This window comes from Anarhichas minor, unplaced genomic scaffold, assembly GCF_050575085.1.
Source record: "Anarhichas minor isolate MPS153535 unplaced genomic scaffold, ASM5057508v1 ptg000022l, whole genome shotgun sequence".
Classification (NCBI taxonomy): domain Eukaryota; kingdom Metazoa; phylum Chordata; class Actinopteri; order Perciformes; family Anarhichadidae; genus Anarhichas; species Anarhichas minor.
This window is the reverse complement of record NW_027466468.1, coordinates 2,306,651-2,324,694: the sequence shown is the minus strand read 5'-3', so window position 1 is coordinate 2,324,694 and position 18,044 is coordinate 2,306,651. Positions and strand designations below refer to the sequence as shown.

At 44.2% G+C, this 18,044-nt stretch overlaps 1 protein-coding gene across 14 annotated transcripts in view; it reads right to left on the bottom strand.

Annotated features, from left to right (window-relative positions):
- Positions 1-18,044, bottom strand: part of rims2a (regulating synaptic membrane exocytosis 2a) — a 129,456-nt gene that overhangs the window by 23,085 nt on the left and 88,327 nt on the right. For 9 of the 14 annotated variants that reach the window (XM_076096592.1, XM_076096590.1, XM_076096596.1 and 6 more), the window contains 2 exons: positions 15,422-15,607; positions 13,690-13,796 (listed from right to left, as the gene is read on the bottom strand). In XM_076096592.1, coding sequence (XP_075952707.1) covers positions 13,690-13,796; positions 15,422-15,607 — 293 coding nt within the window. Of the gene's footprint in view, positions 1-469; positions 695-1,249; positions 1,417-2,520; positions 2,527-3,512; positions 3,614-6,305; positions 6,339-13,360; positions 13,394-13,689; positions 13,797-15,421; positions 15,608-18,044 lie in introns of all 14 variants that reach the window. The other 5 variants (XM_076096594.1, XM_076096600.1, XM_076096587.1 and 2 more) reach the window with 4 other exon arrangements.

Sequence of the window (18,044 nt, the reverse complement as noted above, 5' to 3'; positions counted from 1 at the left end):
ACTCACTCTTACAAGTAATATAATCTCTCTTAAACTTATCATCACTTGTGCTTTTCTATACACAACGTATATACTGTACACATGTACTGTATTCCTGCAGCTGATATCTTAAAATCTCTGCAAATCAATCTGAACCTGTCTGCATGGCGACATAAAAATGTGTTTTTTTTAACTTTGTGATAATTAAGTGAAGTGTCACTTGAATCTCATGTTGAATGCGTGCTGCACTGTTTCCACGTCCATCTTATCTGCTACTTAAGTGTGAACAGGCTGCATGGGTTCCCATACTCTACTTTAGTATCGGTACGGGTTAATAGGGCCACCGTTATCATGATTAAAGGGTGGAGGACAGTCACCACACTCTGCTTTGCACGTCGTCATATAAACGTGCAAGAGTCAGCGGGGCACTACGGGGTCTACGTTGTTGTTAGTAGGAGTCTACGGTTAGAGGCTGCCACACACGCGTTACCTGAGGTCAGTCTCTGAGATACTCCTCTGGTGCGAGTCCTCTTCCTTCTCCACCAAATCCTCCTGATGCTCCTTGTCTGCGTCTACCTCCCCCCCTCCCTGCGATCTCCCCTCTTTACTCGACCTCCTCCCCTCCCCCCCTCCTCCCACACCCGCCGCCTCCTTCTTTAGCACTTCCCCTAACCGCTCGTCCCCCTCCCGAGACTGGCTCCTTGATCGCAACTGGCTGAAGACGGAGACGGAAGCAAGAGAGCGGCACATGCAAAGCAGAAAAGAAAAACCACACAAAGCATGAATATTGTCAACAACAAGAGAAATAAAGACAAACAGAGAGAGACAGCGCAGCCCGGATCAAAAGCAGACTGATTCAAAATAACAGAAAACAGAAATGTAGACTTACAGCAAAGCACCATGCAAATTAATTAGTTTGTTGTTGTTTTGCTTTGATATGAGACAACACCCGAAGAGATGCAATGTGTTTTATGTTTCAGTGTGTGTTGCCAGATATGGACAAACTTCCCCCCACAGCCTGAATGAGCAGAGTTCAACCATTTGGTTCCAGATTTTCTCTAAAACGGAGCCAAACCTGAACTCACCACAGAGAGAAAATGACATGCATTTTCCTCTTTACGTTGAACCGCGTGCAAACTATTTCAGAGCTGAAAACGTCTGGACTTGGCAACATATATGGGAAGACATGTTCACAGCTGAGGGGGGGGATTGGTCCATTCCTGATAACAGCAGGATGAGTTTGAGGAGAGAGACGAGTTCACTGTCCTACCGGATTTTGCGGTTTCCTTGCGGCCTTTCTGATTGGACAGACATGTAGCTCGTGCTGCTGAACCGAGAGGCACTACTGGTTCTCGACACAGCGGACACGTCGCTTACATCGCTGTCCGACGACTTGGCCGACAGGTTATCTGAGCCCCGTGGATCTCTTCCCGAACGCTGCAGAGAGGGCGACAACAATACGATGTTATGGTGATGTCTTATAACACAAAAACATCTTTCTGGTGCAGTCACAAGTCCAATCTGAAGTCCATGCTCTTCTCAAATGTGGTTGTTCATACTGTGAGACACTCATTTAACACCAAATGTAAACTTCAAAAAGTTACGAAAGGGTATAAACTTTAAGCGCAAACTTTTGGCTTTTTAATTTTTAATTTGCAATTCATCATTTACATACAAGCACTTGGCAAACAGGTAACCTGGGGTCTTTGGGGCTGCTGGGGGTCTGAGGTCCCGGGACAGTTGTCCTCTGAAAGTAATCCAGCCTTACCAAAATGATTACATAATATAAAGCGGTTACATTTAGCTCTATCCCGACCAAACACAACAAGAAAATCCTGCTTACATGTTAATGCATCTGTAGTAATCATTTACTTTTGATAAATGAAGTATAGCTTGCTGATGGTAGTACTGGAAGGCAGACGGTGCCGTATAATGGAAAAAACCAGTGACAGATTTTGACTAAACTAGCTTTACTATGAAGCCTTGGAAGCTAAACTGGGAGTGCCGATTTTGGCATCACCCTGGTTCAAGTAATAGTGCAGAGCTGGATGTGTACATAATAATCCCTTGTGTATTTGCTGTGGATTGTTTACTGTAAGGGAACCTGAACTGAGTGTCACAGTAAGTGGTTCGTATTGTATTTTAAGAGCAAGCGCTCAAGTCTTGTTTAATAACAGCCAGAGCTTTGTTTTGTCAGTGGCGCTTCTGAGGAGGATACCGTTCAGCAGGAAAGCACGCACCTCATAATTTCATCTGCTTTTTATAGACTCCTAGCAAACACACTGGCTGCTCCAAATGCTGCCGTTTTTCATTCCAAAGACTTAAAAGGAGAGCCGGACAGAGAGCCTCAGTCTCCGGCCCAGACGGCAGCGAGGACACCGGGCCCGGGCCCGAGCTCTCTAAACATGTTCAGGACCTCTCCAGAACAGAGCGGTAAACACTTGACTCTGCACACACTCACTGTCACATTCCTCCAATTTACAACAAAAGGCTTAAAGGCTCAGTTCACCCAAATGACGAGGAGAAGACATATTTCCTAACATACTTCTGGTTGTATCTAGTCCTACAGACAGTTTGGGTTTTATGTGCTAAGCTCTAGAGGTAGCCACTTCTGTTTGTCTGACTCAAAGCACTGGTGAATGATATTTCATGTAAAACAGCAGTGTCTTCCCAGAAACGTTGTACCAGTTACTCATAAATATCCACAGACCTTTCTGTGAACATGATTTATTATTTCCTTCACTTAAAAACATTTCCCAACAGAAACTGATGAAAGTCTGGGAATTGTCCTGAGTTACTAAGTCATTGTTTATTCATCAGAGGAACACTTCACCCTCAAAATGACCACTTTTATATCAATTACTCACCGCGTGTTACCTAGAATTTTAGAAGAAACCGTTTTCCTCGTAGCAGTGAACGAAGAATCGAGAAACGGCCAAAAAAGGAGTTGATCTTTGATTTTGGCAAAAACACATACTGAGCATACGACTGGATAAATGAGACGGGGATGTTACTGCATGAGTTGCGTGACAGTTTGCACACAGATGTCTTGAAGTAGTTTTGCTGTTGTTCAACGCAGCCTCCATTTACTTCAATTCATCAAGGATTTACTCCGTCTTCAGATTCTCCCCTCACCGTGGAGGCATGCGAGAAAAACAACGCTCTGCAAGAACTCAAGGTAACAAGTGGTGAGTGATTGATAAGGTCCTTTTAAGGTGGTGTATTCCTAAATCGGAGGTACATATACTGTATGTATATATTTAGATCTTTTGTGATGTGGGTGAACTGACCCTTTAAAAAACCAGTTGAAACTAACTCAGTGCTCTCCAACCTTTGAACCGAGTTGAGTGTTTACCTGTTTCGGTATGTTCGTGTGACTTTGTCTGTGTGTGCACGAACAGTATGCAAACATCAATGCACACGCGCAGCATGATGTTGATATGTCCATGTGCACATGCTCGACCGCTTGCAAAGTGCGCCATATGGCCAATGCTTACTTAGCACGCATCCAGCCCATCTAGACGTGCTCTTACCTTGTGGTAGTCCTGCTCCAGTCTGGGGTCGGAGCCCGCTCCCTGCTTGTACTTGTTCATCTTCAGCTTCATCTGCCTGGTCCTCTCCTCCATGTCCATACCTAAGCAGCACAGAGACAGGGGGCGGTCAGATGGGGGGCCGACGCCGTGAGGGAGGCCTGATGGAGGGACACACTGTTATGGTGGAGAGACGAGCTTCTGCCGAGCTATGAGCCATGAGCTATGACGAGGACAGATCTAATGGGATAAAGCGGAATGGTCGGCTGTTTTAACACAAACACAAACACAAAATACTGACTTGTAAACGTAAGCTGCATAACGTGTCGAACAGCTGCATTTGTAATCAATTGTCACAATTCCAGGCTGATCATCGACTAAAATGTTCTTTTTAATTGACTGAATAATAATCAAATAGCACAATTTATTGATTCCTGCTTCATAGTATCGAAGCTTTGGACACTGATATCGCAGTAGATCAAATGTTCGACTTCCGACAATGCCCGTGTTGGGACACACTTTACATGAGATTCTAGATGAATGAACACATCCCTCTCAGCACAAACTGGAAGGCTTGCAAAATCCTTTTTTTTTCTAATTACGGTGCTTTGTAAAATCATCACATCATCATGTTTGCCCATCTCATCTCCTCCTAAATTCAATTTTAGCACTGTGCTTTGTTTCGTGTTGCTGCGAGCGCAATTTGCATCGAACAGACATCAAGCCATAATCAATACAGAAGCTTAACCTTGTTCTGCAGGAGGTAATAATGCCACTGCATAAGAACTGTGCCCATTTTATGTGACTGAAAAGACAATAAACCCCCCGAAATGAAAAGCTCACAACAAATACTTTCTGCTGAAGCAGCTACGTGTCGCCACTTTCCTGCTGTGCCTGCATCTCCATTCTCTCCGCTTGCTCTCTGCCTCTCTACTTTTGCGTCATATGATGGCAATGATAAAGCGAAGATGAATGTACAAGTGCCATGCGCACATACAGTAAGCCTAGAGCATCACGTACGTACACGCAGGCGGACAAAAGGAAAGCGATACAAGCTGAGAGCAAATGAGTGAAGTGAATCTTTCTCATTAGAAGAGTTCATTCTCTGTCTCTCTCTCATTAATTAACGTCAATAAACTGCTTCTGTCTCACGGCCTACACACTTCCATGTCTTTAGTTTTCTCTAAATGACAAGAGAAGGGTCATTTCATCTAAAGGACATTCATAAAAGTGCTTGTTATGTCACACAATTTCAGTGATTGTTTTGCAACATCTGCGAATTTAAAAACGTGTTCAGCTATTGCAGTTCTGCTGCTCTTTAAGCAGCCGGTTAGCTGAGCCTAGCACAAAACAAAAAAAAACAGCTCGCCTGGTTCTGTCAAAAGTCAGTCATTGTTTCATTTCAAAGCAAATGTGCTGAAATAAAGCCAGACAATTAAAACCATATCCCTGCATCAATTCCTTTCAAACTGTTCTTGGTCTACTGAATTAAAATCAAACGGGCTACGAAATCAATTTAGGGGAATGTTGAAAATGTGTTTCCTCAGAGAGAGTAATCCAAATACGGAGAATTCTTCTGCCATACATTGACAGCAAGTAGAAAATCAAACAGTGGTCCAATTCCAATCCGGTCCCTACACCCTCTCCCTACCCACGTTCCCTCCATTTGCGCACTTGTGTGGGGGGGTCCGCCATATTAAGTTCTATCTCAAACCAATTAGCGGGGAGTGGAAGTGGGTTATAAAAGCCTCCAAGAGTGTGTCTACATTAATGCGGACACAACCAGATACCCAAACTGACCGCGTGCAACAGTGTTGGAACGCGCGCTGAACAAATGGCTCGTTCCGTACGACTACCGGTACCAACATTTACTCGTAAACTGCTCAGAGTAAGAGGACGTTTAATATTATCATACAGACATCAACAACCTAAAGGTTGCATTGTATTTAGGCTCAAGCATACCCTTTCCTGCTCAATTCATTTGATTGTAATGTTATGTGTGTATATTTATACACAGCATTACAATAATTAAGTGCAATAATTCAACTGTGCAACATCTGGCATCAACATTTATTTATACTGTACATTTAAACTTATATTCTTATACATTTATACTATTCTTGAATTTTCCTTCTCTTTATCAATGATCCCATTTTTCAGTATAATAATTTGCACTGTTGTTATATATTGTAGTATATATAATTTACATGTGTATTGTCATTGTATTGTATTATAATCCTACATACCTATTTTTTATAATTTCACTTTGTTATATATCTCTATCCAAGAATGGGAGCAACTGTAACATTACCCAATATCCCCTTGGGCATTAATTAAGTATTTCTGATTCTGATATTTGTTCATAGTTGTCCCGAAGCTTGCCTCTGTGTTTATACCCGACACCTTAGAGAAGGTGCTTCATTCAGCTGTGAGTGTGACTACAAACCAAGTGGAGGAGTGTAGGGGCCGGAATTGGAATTTGGCCAGTGTCTCATGTCTAGACCTGCAGCAAAGACACCACAGTGGCATGACCATGACTGCCACACAGCCTATCCACGGCAAAATAAACACGAGTGATGACAAAGAAGCCAGAAGCATCATCTGCAGAACAATTAAGAGCACAAACGGCACTAGAGAATGAAGGCGAGCAAAGCAGGAAGAGAGAAGAGGGAAGGCGGGTGGGGAAGGGCAAGCCAGGAAGAGGTATAGAGTGAATTAAAAGTAGGAGAAGACGAAGAAGAAGAGGAGGCTGAGTCAGAAAAGAAAGGTGAAGAAGAAGAAGAAGAAGGGACAGACCTGAGTTCGTCCAACCTGGTGAGTCCGTGTCTTCTGGGATCACATCACAGAATGGACAGACACAGACAGAGGAGAGGAAGATGGATGTGAGAGGATGCACGAGGGGTAAGGGAGGGGGGGACGGAGGAGAAGAGGGAAGAAGGAGGGAGGGCCACCCGATCACCGTGATCGTCAAGTATGCCCGGTTTGCGGGGGTCAGAGTGAGGAGGGAGAGGAGGGACACGACACAATAACAGTACGACACGACAACGACAAAAACGACAAGAACAGAACACACAGACAAAATCATAGAGTACACCAAGAACACACAAACTCCACCATGGGCACAGTGAGAAGTCAAAACAGGAGAGGCTGAGGTAGAGGCTAAGAGTTTGGTTATTAGAGATCAGGGGGGTGGGGGGAGGTTGGGAAGGTGAGGTTCTGTGCTATAAAAGGAAAAAGAGCTGAAACAGTAAAGAGATGTTAATGCGCCCTACCAGATAGAAACTACAAACCTCTGGGGAGAGGCGGGGAGAGGGGGGGAGGAAAGGAGGGTAAAAGGAGAAGTGGATGTCACTTGAGTCTGCATGGGGCAACTGTGGGGAGACAGCCTGGAAAAATAACATGAAAGGAAAGAAAAGAACACAAACTGGAAGCACAGAGCAGCGAGCGCACAAAAGAGAGAGACGACTACCTCGCGTGGGTTCAGCAAAAAACGTGAAGATTGACGACAAAATACAGACGTAACCTGAGTAGAGTGCACACTCACACACTCACACACTCACACACACACACACACACACACACACACACACACACACACACAGTCGTCAGCTACAGTATCTGTCTCAAAAAGAGGTTACGTAACAACAAGATCGACGGCTTGCTTTGAGGCATCTCTGTTGCTTCTCATTACATATTTTCCCCCTCTTCGTATTATTCCTTTTTTCTTTCAATATATCCTTCTTCTCTTTCTCTATCGTGTTCTGTTTGTGGTGTAAGCAACCACCCGTGGACCCGCGTGACCTCAGTTCGTGGGTTTCGACATCGGGGTCAGTCTGTGACCCTGTAGCCCCTCCTCAGAGTCAGGCTGCCCCCTCTGGCCACCACTCACATTGCTCCTGTTCTCCACCCTTCCTGTCTGATCTCCGTCCAGGAGTCTGAACCTGACAGTGACAGCTGGGAGGGCAAAAGGAGCCCACTGCGATCAGACTTCATCTTCATACCCCCTTACACAGAATTTTTGCATTTAGCTCAATTAGTGCTCCATTAGGATGAATAATGAAGTGTCACATGAATTAAAAAAAGACAATGTGAGACATCTGCCTCGCCGGCTTTCATCTCTTTGTGGCAGCTAACATCACCTCATTAGAGAGTCAAATGATAAGCAAGAGAGCAAGTGATTTTCTTTTTCTCCTTGTTTCAGCTGCATCATGTAGGTCATCGGCATAAGAGAGTGATATGTTAAGACAGACATGGGGTGAGTGTGGGAAAGGTCTCCTGTGGTCTGTGGGTTTATACTGTATGGTACTAACGTCTCATATTCTACCCAGACTACAGACATGCAGCAAGGTAATCCGTGTTGCAAACAATTACAAATGGTTATTCACAGAGGTAACATAAAACGTGTGGTGTTTTCACGATGGAGGTACCTACAGTTCCACAATAGTAAATGCCATTTTGGGTCACGAATGCTGAAAATGAGCTCATCTGCATTGACACTAAATTATACAAGACACACCAGGCTAAGTGTCTATCGTAAATGTTTCTATGGGAACAGTCAAAGCAGTCTCAGCGCACCATGCATGTTTAAACATGTTTTTATCTTGCTCAAATAAAGTAGTCCTTACTTCCCAGAGAATAGCAACAAAGTACCACGGGACAATAGAAAACAGAATGGAAGTCATGGTCCATTTCATTGAGATCAGACATACAACACAGATGTTTTTCTTCTTCCAGACTGTGGTAAACTGGGCACATATCTTTGCTCCTAATATATACAACACCATCCTAAATGTTTAAGTCCCGACATCACCAGCCCACTGTTCTTCACTGTCAGCTAATACGGATTCTCTGAACAGACAAATGTGGATGTCTTCACTATTAAACTGCAAAAAGCCTCCTCACATCCTCCCTCGCTCATCATTCAGTCCTAGGGCGTTTTGTTCTGCTGCAGGTCCAGACTGGTATGGGAAACTTGTGAACAATAGGTGGGGGTGAGGGATGTGATTAACCCCCCCCCCCCTCACACAGTCGATGTTGAGGACCCTCGACTGGCCTTGAGTGTTAATAAAGTAACGTGAGTGTGGTCACGCCGGAATAGAGCATCGTGCTCAGTCAGCCTCTCCGGGATACATAAAAGTTGAGAAACATTCTGCAGAGGCAAAGACACAGAGAGCAACAGAGGACCAGGAGTTTAAAGAGAGACAGGTCTGAGAAAGAAGAGACCGACTTATGAGCATTTAAAAACTACACAGAGTAGTATAGTAGAGAGTCAAAGCTTGTAATATCACTTCGTCACACTGTAGCAAAACCAATACAGAAATGCTCACAGAATCAGATGGTGCAGACGCATAACACTTTTCCTCTGGCTTTGTTTCAACAACATCAGTTACATCTGAAGCCGTGATCATGTGGGCACTGCGTGTCCGCGAGTGACATAACAGGTAAATATAAAGGAGGCTAAAATTCAGAGGGAGGTGGAGACGTGTTTCCATGGCAGCACATTAAGCTAATACAGCAAACACAGCGGCGGAGTCATTACCTCAGCAACACGTCTCGTGTTCTCCTGCAATGCATCCGTGGATGACAGCGTCTCATCAAACTTCACTTCATTAAATTAAGCACGACATTAGGTTGTTGCTTTGTTTAGGGTAATGGCATGTGCTGTGCTTTACAGTTCAACGCTTAGTGATGATGAAGAGTGTGTAGAGAAACATCAGCTCCATGCTGCACTGCAAAACCACACCAAGAGAGGAGAGAGAGGAAGACGGAAGGACGCCATCCAGAGGCTGACCTGGGTAAACTCAGGTTAATCATCTCTTTAAATCCTTCTGCTGGCCCATTCAAAATAAATAGAGAGATTATATATAGAGTGTTTCTTTTTCATCCAGCTCCTACTGTACAATGTCCAGGTCTGACTTTGGTGAGGCAGTGTTCCAGCTGATAAAGAATCCACACAAGGACAGCGTGGAGAAAGTCTTCAATGACGGATCACTTTGGCAGAATGTTGCTCTGATTTCAAAGGTGCAAACCTTTACATGAGTCCATGAATAACAAACAACCGATTATCCTTTTCTTGCTCTGCAGAAGAATTTCACTCTGTGGAAATTCCCTTTAAAGCAGCTCGACAGCCCCAATATTCTACTTAAACTCTCAACTCCTATGATCATTAACTCTTGATTGTTTAAGCTAGAAGCTCCTAAAAACTTTATAAAACAGGGTTCTCCACGCTGAATCAGGCACTTCTCAAAACTTTATTTCCAGCAATTATAACAGGTAAGTGGGGCAGCATGAGTTACCTTTGTTAGATTTAATACAGTTTGGTTGGTTTAAAATGTCTATATCGTTTGTTAATGCGACCCCTGGTCTTACAATTATTCCTTATTATTAAAGTGACACGCTCAGTTGACAGAGAATTACACGAGTAAGCAGATTTGGTGCTTCGCTCAGGCCCAAACGTCAGATGATGGATACGTTGCTGGCTGATCGAGTCCTCGCAGTTACGGCACAAACCCACCACAAGGCCGCCTCGTTCTGAAAGAAGTGTTTTCATTCCGTCATGACGAGGCTCCACCTCATCGCCGTGATGCACTGAAATGCACCGTCAGGTGGCAGCATTGCCTTTGGCGTTTACATCGACCGCGCTGTTGGGACTGATTCAGCGAGTGTTTTACTGTTCATGGACTCATACGGTTGATTGTGCCGAAAATTTGAATATTCTATCAAAGTGAAACGTGGAGTTTAAAGTGTCAGAAATCCACACCCAGACCAACCAACCTGCGTCAGTGAGGGAGGAGTGTGGCTGTGTCCCTCCGTCAGACAGAGAGCCATTCAGCCCTCGCTGCTGGTCCTCCCATGTCACTTCTACAGCGAGACACGCACACACATACAGTACAGATTCACACACACACACACACACACACACACACTGGTTTGCACGCTACAGCCATCTCAGGGACCCTGGATTAACAAGAGAACTTTTTGTATCCTGCACAAAATGTGCAAAAAAAATTATCATTTTTATCTCACTACCTATTAATACAAGGTTACACAAATATTTAGCAGTGATAACAGAGGCCAGTGTAACGATTGGTAAGAAAGAGAAAGACCTCTTTGCCACTTCAGCACTGAATTCATGGACAGCTCCTCATCAAACATAATGAACTTTGCTCCATCTGCTGGCCAACAAGGGTAACAGTCCAGGGTGGTCTAAAAGTAGATTAGACTCTGCAGTACTTCTACGGCAAAGTGAAACGCACAGAATTCCCCAAACACCACGCTTAATGTGTTGAGATGCAATAATCTATCTTAATTTGTGGCTAAAAATTGCAAAGAGTTATGTATGACTGAAACTTAGTCTTAAGGATGCACTGCACTATATGTGTTCAATAATCCATGTCATATTGAAATGCTTGGCGATTTCACAATGGAAATACAGTCGAGAGCTCTTTCTCTGTGAGGTGGATTTCTATTACAGTAGACAGCAGATTTGGGCCGTCTTGGAGCCAGACAGGGACAGAGACGAGCAGAGATCACAACGACAGCTCTCTGTACATCTTAACATCAGATGCAGCTACGCACAACTCTGACATTTGATCAACTCCATACGAACCAACCACACTCAGTCTACATAACAGATGGCATGTGGACAAAGGGAACTTCGTACGGCTAATAAGAAAGAAGAGTCACCAAGAGTAGAGAAGTAATTAGAATCACAGATGCGAGCGAATGTCACACATGAAGAACTCGTGTTGAACCGAGAAAGTCCACACAGCAAACTCACGCCATCACACTACTCTGGCTACTTGCCTTTCCTCCCATTTACCGGTGGGCCTTGGGGTTTTTCCTCACAGTCTGCTGCTAGTAGAGAAAGACAGATGGAGGCTCGTGAAACGATGGACATCTGAAAGCCCCATACTTGTAAGTCACATTCACATGGCAACTCATTTCTGCACGTGCTCAAACACAGAGGCACATACATCTACAGAGCCACAAGATAATGTGGCTTTTTTTTTTTACAAACCTGACACTGTTTCCACTGAGTCAGCCAGCACTACAGCTATGGCAGTGTTGAGTAATAGCACGGCGCAGTCAAAGGACAGAAGCACGCAACATAAACAGATGGGAAAGTAGGAAGTGGAAACTGTAGGGAACTCCAGTTTCTGCCAACAGTCTGGCTGTTCATTCAAGCCTGTGGATGAATGTACTGTACAGATACACGTACTGTACATTACTCTCATCCGAAAACAAGGTCGTAACTGAGCTTGTACTTATAACATATCCATTGATATTTTAAAGGAAAAATCAAGCAGCATTTCGAGAAAATGGAGAAAAACACATGGATTGGGTTTAAAGGTTGTTTCTGTAGTAAAAAAAGAAACACACACACACCTGAGCGACCATTTTGGGGTTTAGACGCCCCGGGCTCCTCCCCTGCTCCCTCTTAGGAGTTGCCACACATAAACAAATAACATACAAGACAATTAGGTTCATGCAAGTGTGAGGTATGACTATAGTTTGAAACACAGCAGCGAGACGAAACAATAGCAGGTTTATCAACAGTCCAGCTCTTCTATGTAACCAGCACAGGGCAATAACAAGATCCAGTCCATAGAACGCCACACACACACACACACACACACACACACACACACACACACACACACACACACACACACACACACACACACACACACACACACACACACACACACACACACAACGTTTGCATTACATAAGCCGAGTGCCATACGGCTCTGTGGGAGCTGCAGCACAAGGTCAGATCAATAACTCCCCCCACTGCCCACACACTGCCACTGTCCTGCAAGGTAAGGCAGCGAGAGAGAGAGAGAGAGAGAGAGAGAGAGAGAGAGAAACAGAAGCACAAAGAAAGAAAGGAGGGAAAGAGAGAGAAGTGAGAAAGGATAAACTGTCTGACAAGGAGAAAAAGTAGAAAGAGAGATTGGGGCAGGAATAAAGAGGAAAGGGCGACACAAAGGAGCGATGGAGAGGTCCAGACAGAGAGAGCTTCAGAGTGATAAAAAAAAAAGATGGCAAAGATACAGAGGAAGGGCAGGAGAGAGAGAGAGAGAGAGTAAATAAGAGAGTGAGGAAGACGGAGAGAGAGAGAGAGAGAGACGGGTTGGCCGCTGTACAGAAGACAGGGAAAGCCCTCATGGACTCTGACAATGATGAAAGAGTTCTGCGAGTGCTTTGACAAGTCCTCCAGAACTGTTGGAGTGCCCCCCCCCCCCCCCTCTATCTTTGACCCAGTCATTCCCTTCCAATCACTGCAAAGCTGCAATAGTCTTTGTTTTTCCACTGCGTCTGTTTCAAAGACACGAGTGGAATAATCAGCGCTTTCATCACGGCTCTTCTTAAGGCACACGTCACAAGTCGCTACAACACATGACATTTGTTAAAGAAGTGCTGAGGAACAATCAGACTTTGAATGTCACTTTGTAGTCGCGGAGATGCAGCATCAAGCTCACCCTGTTTAGTTGATACAGAATCATTGGCTTTAGTGAAGTATCTCAGCAGTCCAAATAGTTTAAATGAATCAATAACTCCAAGACAGATACAAAAAGATGTTCAGAGTGTAACTCAAAACACACCACACTGGTACAATCAATGGTAGAATCCAGACACGCCTACAGGTAAGCACAACACAACGGTACAGGACATCCAAACCCTACGTTAAACACAGCTGCAACAGAGGGAGGGTTCAAGGAGCACCGAGTAGCCTCCAGTAAACCCAGCCGCCCGCCATTGCAGACTGGGTTTGGGCCTTCAGAGTAAGGTGCGGCTCAACGCGCCCAGCCTGAAAGACTAAACCCGCACATTCAGGTACAGACCTTCACTAGGCTCTGTTCCTTCGTCTCCATCTTCTGAGAGAGAAATGGAAAAGGGAACCGAGTGGAAATGTTATGGGTGGCAGGCAAAAGTAAACAGCAATAAACAACAGCAAGGAAAAATCCTCGTGTATAAGATATGACCTCAAAGATTCCACCAGCAAAGAAAAATCTTACAGTCAAAGATGAAGCTTGAAAGTCAGCAACCGCTGCTTCTCAGCCCCAATCAGTTGGGCCACCAAATAAAAACGATACCTTCATGAGGCTGATGGTGTCTTCACGTCTCTTCACAGACCCTGTAATGCAAATAGAAAACAACCAAGGTGACTTACTTCTCTCTTTCCCCGTGGGTGGAAGCTGTGGGAGTTGCCGTCCTCGTCTATTGGACATGGGGGTACTGGTGGGACTGGTCTGGACCGATCCACTACGAGGATGCGCCCTACATGACAAAAAGGTGGCGGACAGCGGGGTGGGACACAAATTAGGACAAGATCTGATGGTGGATGCAGGGCCTGGCCATGTCGCACCCACATCACAGTGTGAAAAAAGTAATTGCGTTTTTCAAAAAAATTGGAAAGTTTGATTTCAGGAGGTAAAGCTTAACATAAAAAAGTAAAGCTCTCTACTATGATGGGAGACTGACACCAGTTTGATAATTTATCATATAGGTTGGATCACATTGTTACTTATTGTGATGTCACTGTCAGGCTCAATTGGAGATAATCAGTGACTGAGAGATCATTGTATTTGTTTTATGATTTAAAGCTGAATTTAAAAATCAAATCAAATTTCTTGAACGAGACAGAACTAATAGTGGTTACATAGCTCCATGTAAAGAGTTATCCATAGCAAAAATGTATAGCAGTTAGTAACTTTGTAAAGATCTCCAACCATAAAACCAATGCACACAGCAATGAAGTTTGGCACATGGCATGGGAGTGGAGGGACACATCAACTGTAGGGAACTGAGCTGCAATAAAAAAAAGATGCCAGGTGTGTGAACCGCATGTGCAGTCGACTCATCAAGCTGCAAGGAGAGAAGAGTTCAATGCAGGAACGGCAGACCAGTGCGACCATGCGTTCAGACTGTCCCCAAAAGGCTTCAACTCAAAACAAAAGAAGAAAGGAAACAGAAATGCCATCACAGGATAAACGGCATCAGTTGATGTTAGTAATGGAATCAAAGTCGGCCCATCACTGCTATACTCACGCAAGCGTATGAGCAGTGTGTTCCAAATTAAAACGTCAGCACGCCCCCTACGGTGTCGGGGGTGTCGTGCCTGGAACATGGGTAAAGAAAATACAGCACCGGTGCTTTTGGGGACAAAACAGAAAGTGGCTAGGTGGGAGGTAGTCGTGAGGGGGAGGTGGGTGGGGTGAAGTGAGGTGAGGTGGGGAAGCAGGGTATTGGGAGGGTAGGAGTTAGGTGGTGGTGATGTGTTTGTTTGTTTTTTGTTCTGGTTCATTCTGTGAGTTAGTCAGGCTCGGGGTGGGTGGGACGGGGTCTGTACTGGTTTGAGTTGTACAAAGGTTCTAGTGATGCAAACATTTAGCAGAGGTAGAGCTGCTCTGGGGGCAGAAATAATCCTATCGGTTGATTTAGAAGAACCAGGGATTTTCACAAAGGAGCTGATTTATATTTCGTAGCTAGACCTGTAGCTATGAGAATATTAACAACAATTACTCCTTTTGATTCATTTGTTACTATGACAAGCAAATCATGAAGTCAGTGGGCTAACATTACCTAGCTTATCTAAATAGCCTAATGTGAAGCTATTTGGGTAAGCTAGGTAGCTAGCCTGGTAGCTAGGCTAACTAACCTCTATAAGATCTCTATATGGCATATTCCCAGTTAGCAGCATAATAGTAGCCTTAATGAATTCTCTGGGCTTTGGTCTAACAATGTTACTGTGATTTTCTTTTGGTCTACTTATTGATGTTTTAAGCTAATGTTTAAATTATCTCTCCCTCCAGAGTAGCTATGCTTCAGGGAAATGATTGTACAGCTAAAACTCCAGTCTGCTTCTGTGCTAAGATGGTTAGCGTCTCTGATCTGGGTCACACCTCGTCAAGGCAGGTGAGGGGGGGGCGGACCTCCCAGATGGCAGAGACGGCATGGACCTCATGAGCGAAGAGTCGTGGGGGCGTTCAGTGGAGCGCGAGCGGGACGTGGGGCGCTCTATAGTGGGCCGCTGGTCTGCAGAGCGGGACCTGCTGTGATACTCGTGTCTATCCATGGCTCCGTGGTTCCTACAGAGGTTATTGAGAGATAGGCAGGCACTCAGTGGGGCCCCAGCAGGGCAGGGACAGTATTCTTGGCAGGGTGGACAGCATGGAGGGCAAAGAAATTTCCAGCAGCCTCAAAACTCATCCAAAATGCATGTTTCAGTAACATACCAGTTTTTTTTTGTTGTTGCACGTTTTACTACGAATCACATACTAGACTTTACATTGCTAAACATTTTCCATATCATACAGTCCAATTTCAACTTTTCTTCCTTTTGTATGGGAATCAACTTGCCACTCAAAAGTATGCAATCAGTAAAATGTCAAAAGGGCTCGGTGCACCCTGTGTGGTCTATGGGTCCTGTAGTGAATTAAGAGTGAGGTCCTCAGGTCGGTGGCAGGGACCATGTGCTGCCTATAGGTGGTGAGTGACTGTTCATTTACGGTCTGTTTGAGGTAGAGTGAGATGTGAGGGAAAAGTGAAGTGCATCTTTACATTGCTTTTGGCTTGTCATATCTGTTATCTCCTGAAAAATGCACATCCACGGTAAGTATTTTTGGCACAGTGAGGATGAAGGCAAAATCTCGTTGGTCTGAAGAGCTGGAGGAAAGAAGCAGGTGAGGTTTCTCAACCAGGAAACTAGATCATTGATAGTGTACATGGATATCATTTCACTTTGCAGAGAGAAAATAGCAAGATAAAATAATTTTCATAAAATTGCATCACACTGCACATATCAAAAAAAGTGAAGGAAATATTCAACTTAGCCTTTGGACATGAATTCAGAGACGTTAAGAGCATGCACACTGTTGGTGAAACTGTGAAAGTTATATTGGTGAATCTTAAGTCTTTCAACAGTTGCATTTCAACAGTTTTTATGATTAATAAAACAAACAGTATTTAACTAAGCCATTTCACCATTCTTATCCTAAAGCACAGGAGACATGTTGGTGTCCTAAAGATACAAATAGCTGGGAGCTGCTAGTAAAAAGGCTAATAGACACCAAAAGATTTTTTTCTAAATTGTAACTTTGTTAAATTTTTCTTGGAATATGGAAGATTTTCTTTCACTTTGGAGTCATTTGAATTTGAATTAAAAAGTCAATCTTGTCAAAGTCTTGTAGTGTCTACAGCCTTTTGCAGTATGAAAAATTGTCCAGTAGAGGAGATGTCCTTTTCGTCTCCAATAGCAAAACAAAGGCCCATCAGTCAGCGACCTTAAGTAGCCTTTAACATTCTTCATCTGCAGCCATTCACAGTGATGGTCAACATAATCATTAGTGGATTCACATCGTGAGCTTATTATGGCCAAGGATTTATGGGTAATGTGAAGGTTATGTCTGTTGCAAATCAAACTTCTCATTAGGTGTAATTTGATGGATGTAGCGACGACAGACTGCACTCTGGAATAGCACCGCTCACTACGTTCTCACTGGATTCAAACCGAGTCCAAAATATTAGTTTCTGTACTTGGAAAAGCTGCATTTTTTTAATGTGTACACGCTGCAGGCTTTGTCCCACTCAAGATAGACCCTGGGGCGATGCACTTAAACAGAACCTTAAAACACATGTTCTCATGTTCTGAGGGGAAATCACCTAAACTAAGACACTTGCCAAAAGGCTTAGACTCTACTAATGCTCTCCGCTGCTCATCTTTGTCTCCTCTTCCATTTGCCTTCTGTTTCTTTACTCTGTCCTCATTTCTTTTCAGTTCTCAGTGTTGCTTTTACTCTGCCAGGGTGCTGACAGAAACACACTGTATCTGTATGAAGAGAGGAGGGAAATCTATTCTACTCCTCTGTGGATAAGACCGAGATGCTGGCTACTTTCATTTCTCTGTTCGCTCAGACAAAAAGAAAGGGAGAGAGAGAAGAAGACGGAGGGCTCTCGTTAATGGCTATCTGGGCTGTAGGCTGAGCCTGAAGTCGAGCCAAGCCGGGCCTCAGGGAAACTTTGTGACGCTTTAATAAAGTCAGTCAGGCTCTCGGGCTGGATTCTGAGGACTCATCACTTTTTTTCCTCTTGGAGCACAGATAAATGGCACAAATGTCACGTTATTCCTGACTGAAAGCCAGATGGCAGCAGGCGAAAGATTGAAGACAGAGAAAAGTAGAGTCATTTACAGCGTTTCTCTGTAGGGGGAGGGGGTCTTTTTATTGGTGCATCAGGATGCTGGCGTGGGTCCTGTGGATGGATGGGTGTCAGCAGGCCTTTCTATGGTTGCTTGGAACGGCCAGACACTAGAAGCCAAAGGGCAAAACACGGAATTGACAAAACTACTGTGCAGCCCAGAGCAATGCATCAGAGATGCCATTGTATAGGTGAGCGATACGCAGCTGCCAATAGCACGTAAAAATAAAGGACAACACTAAAATTGACACACACCACTGAGCAACATACTGCTGTTGGCATAATGTACATGGGTACATAAACAAGGACATCAACGAATAGACAGTAAGG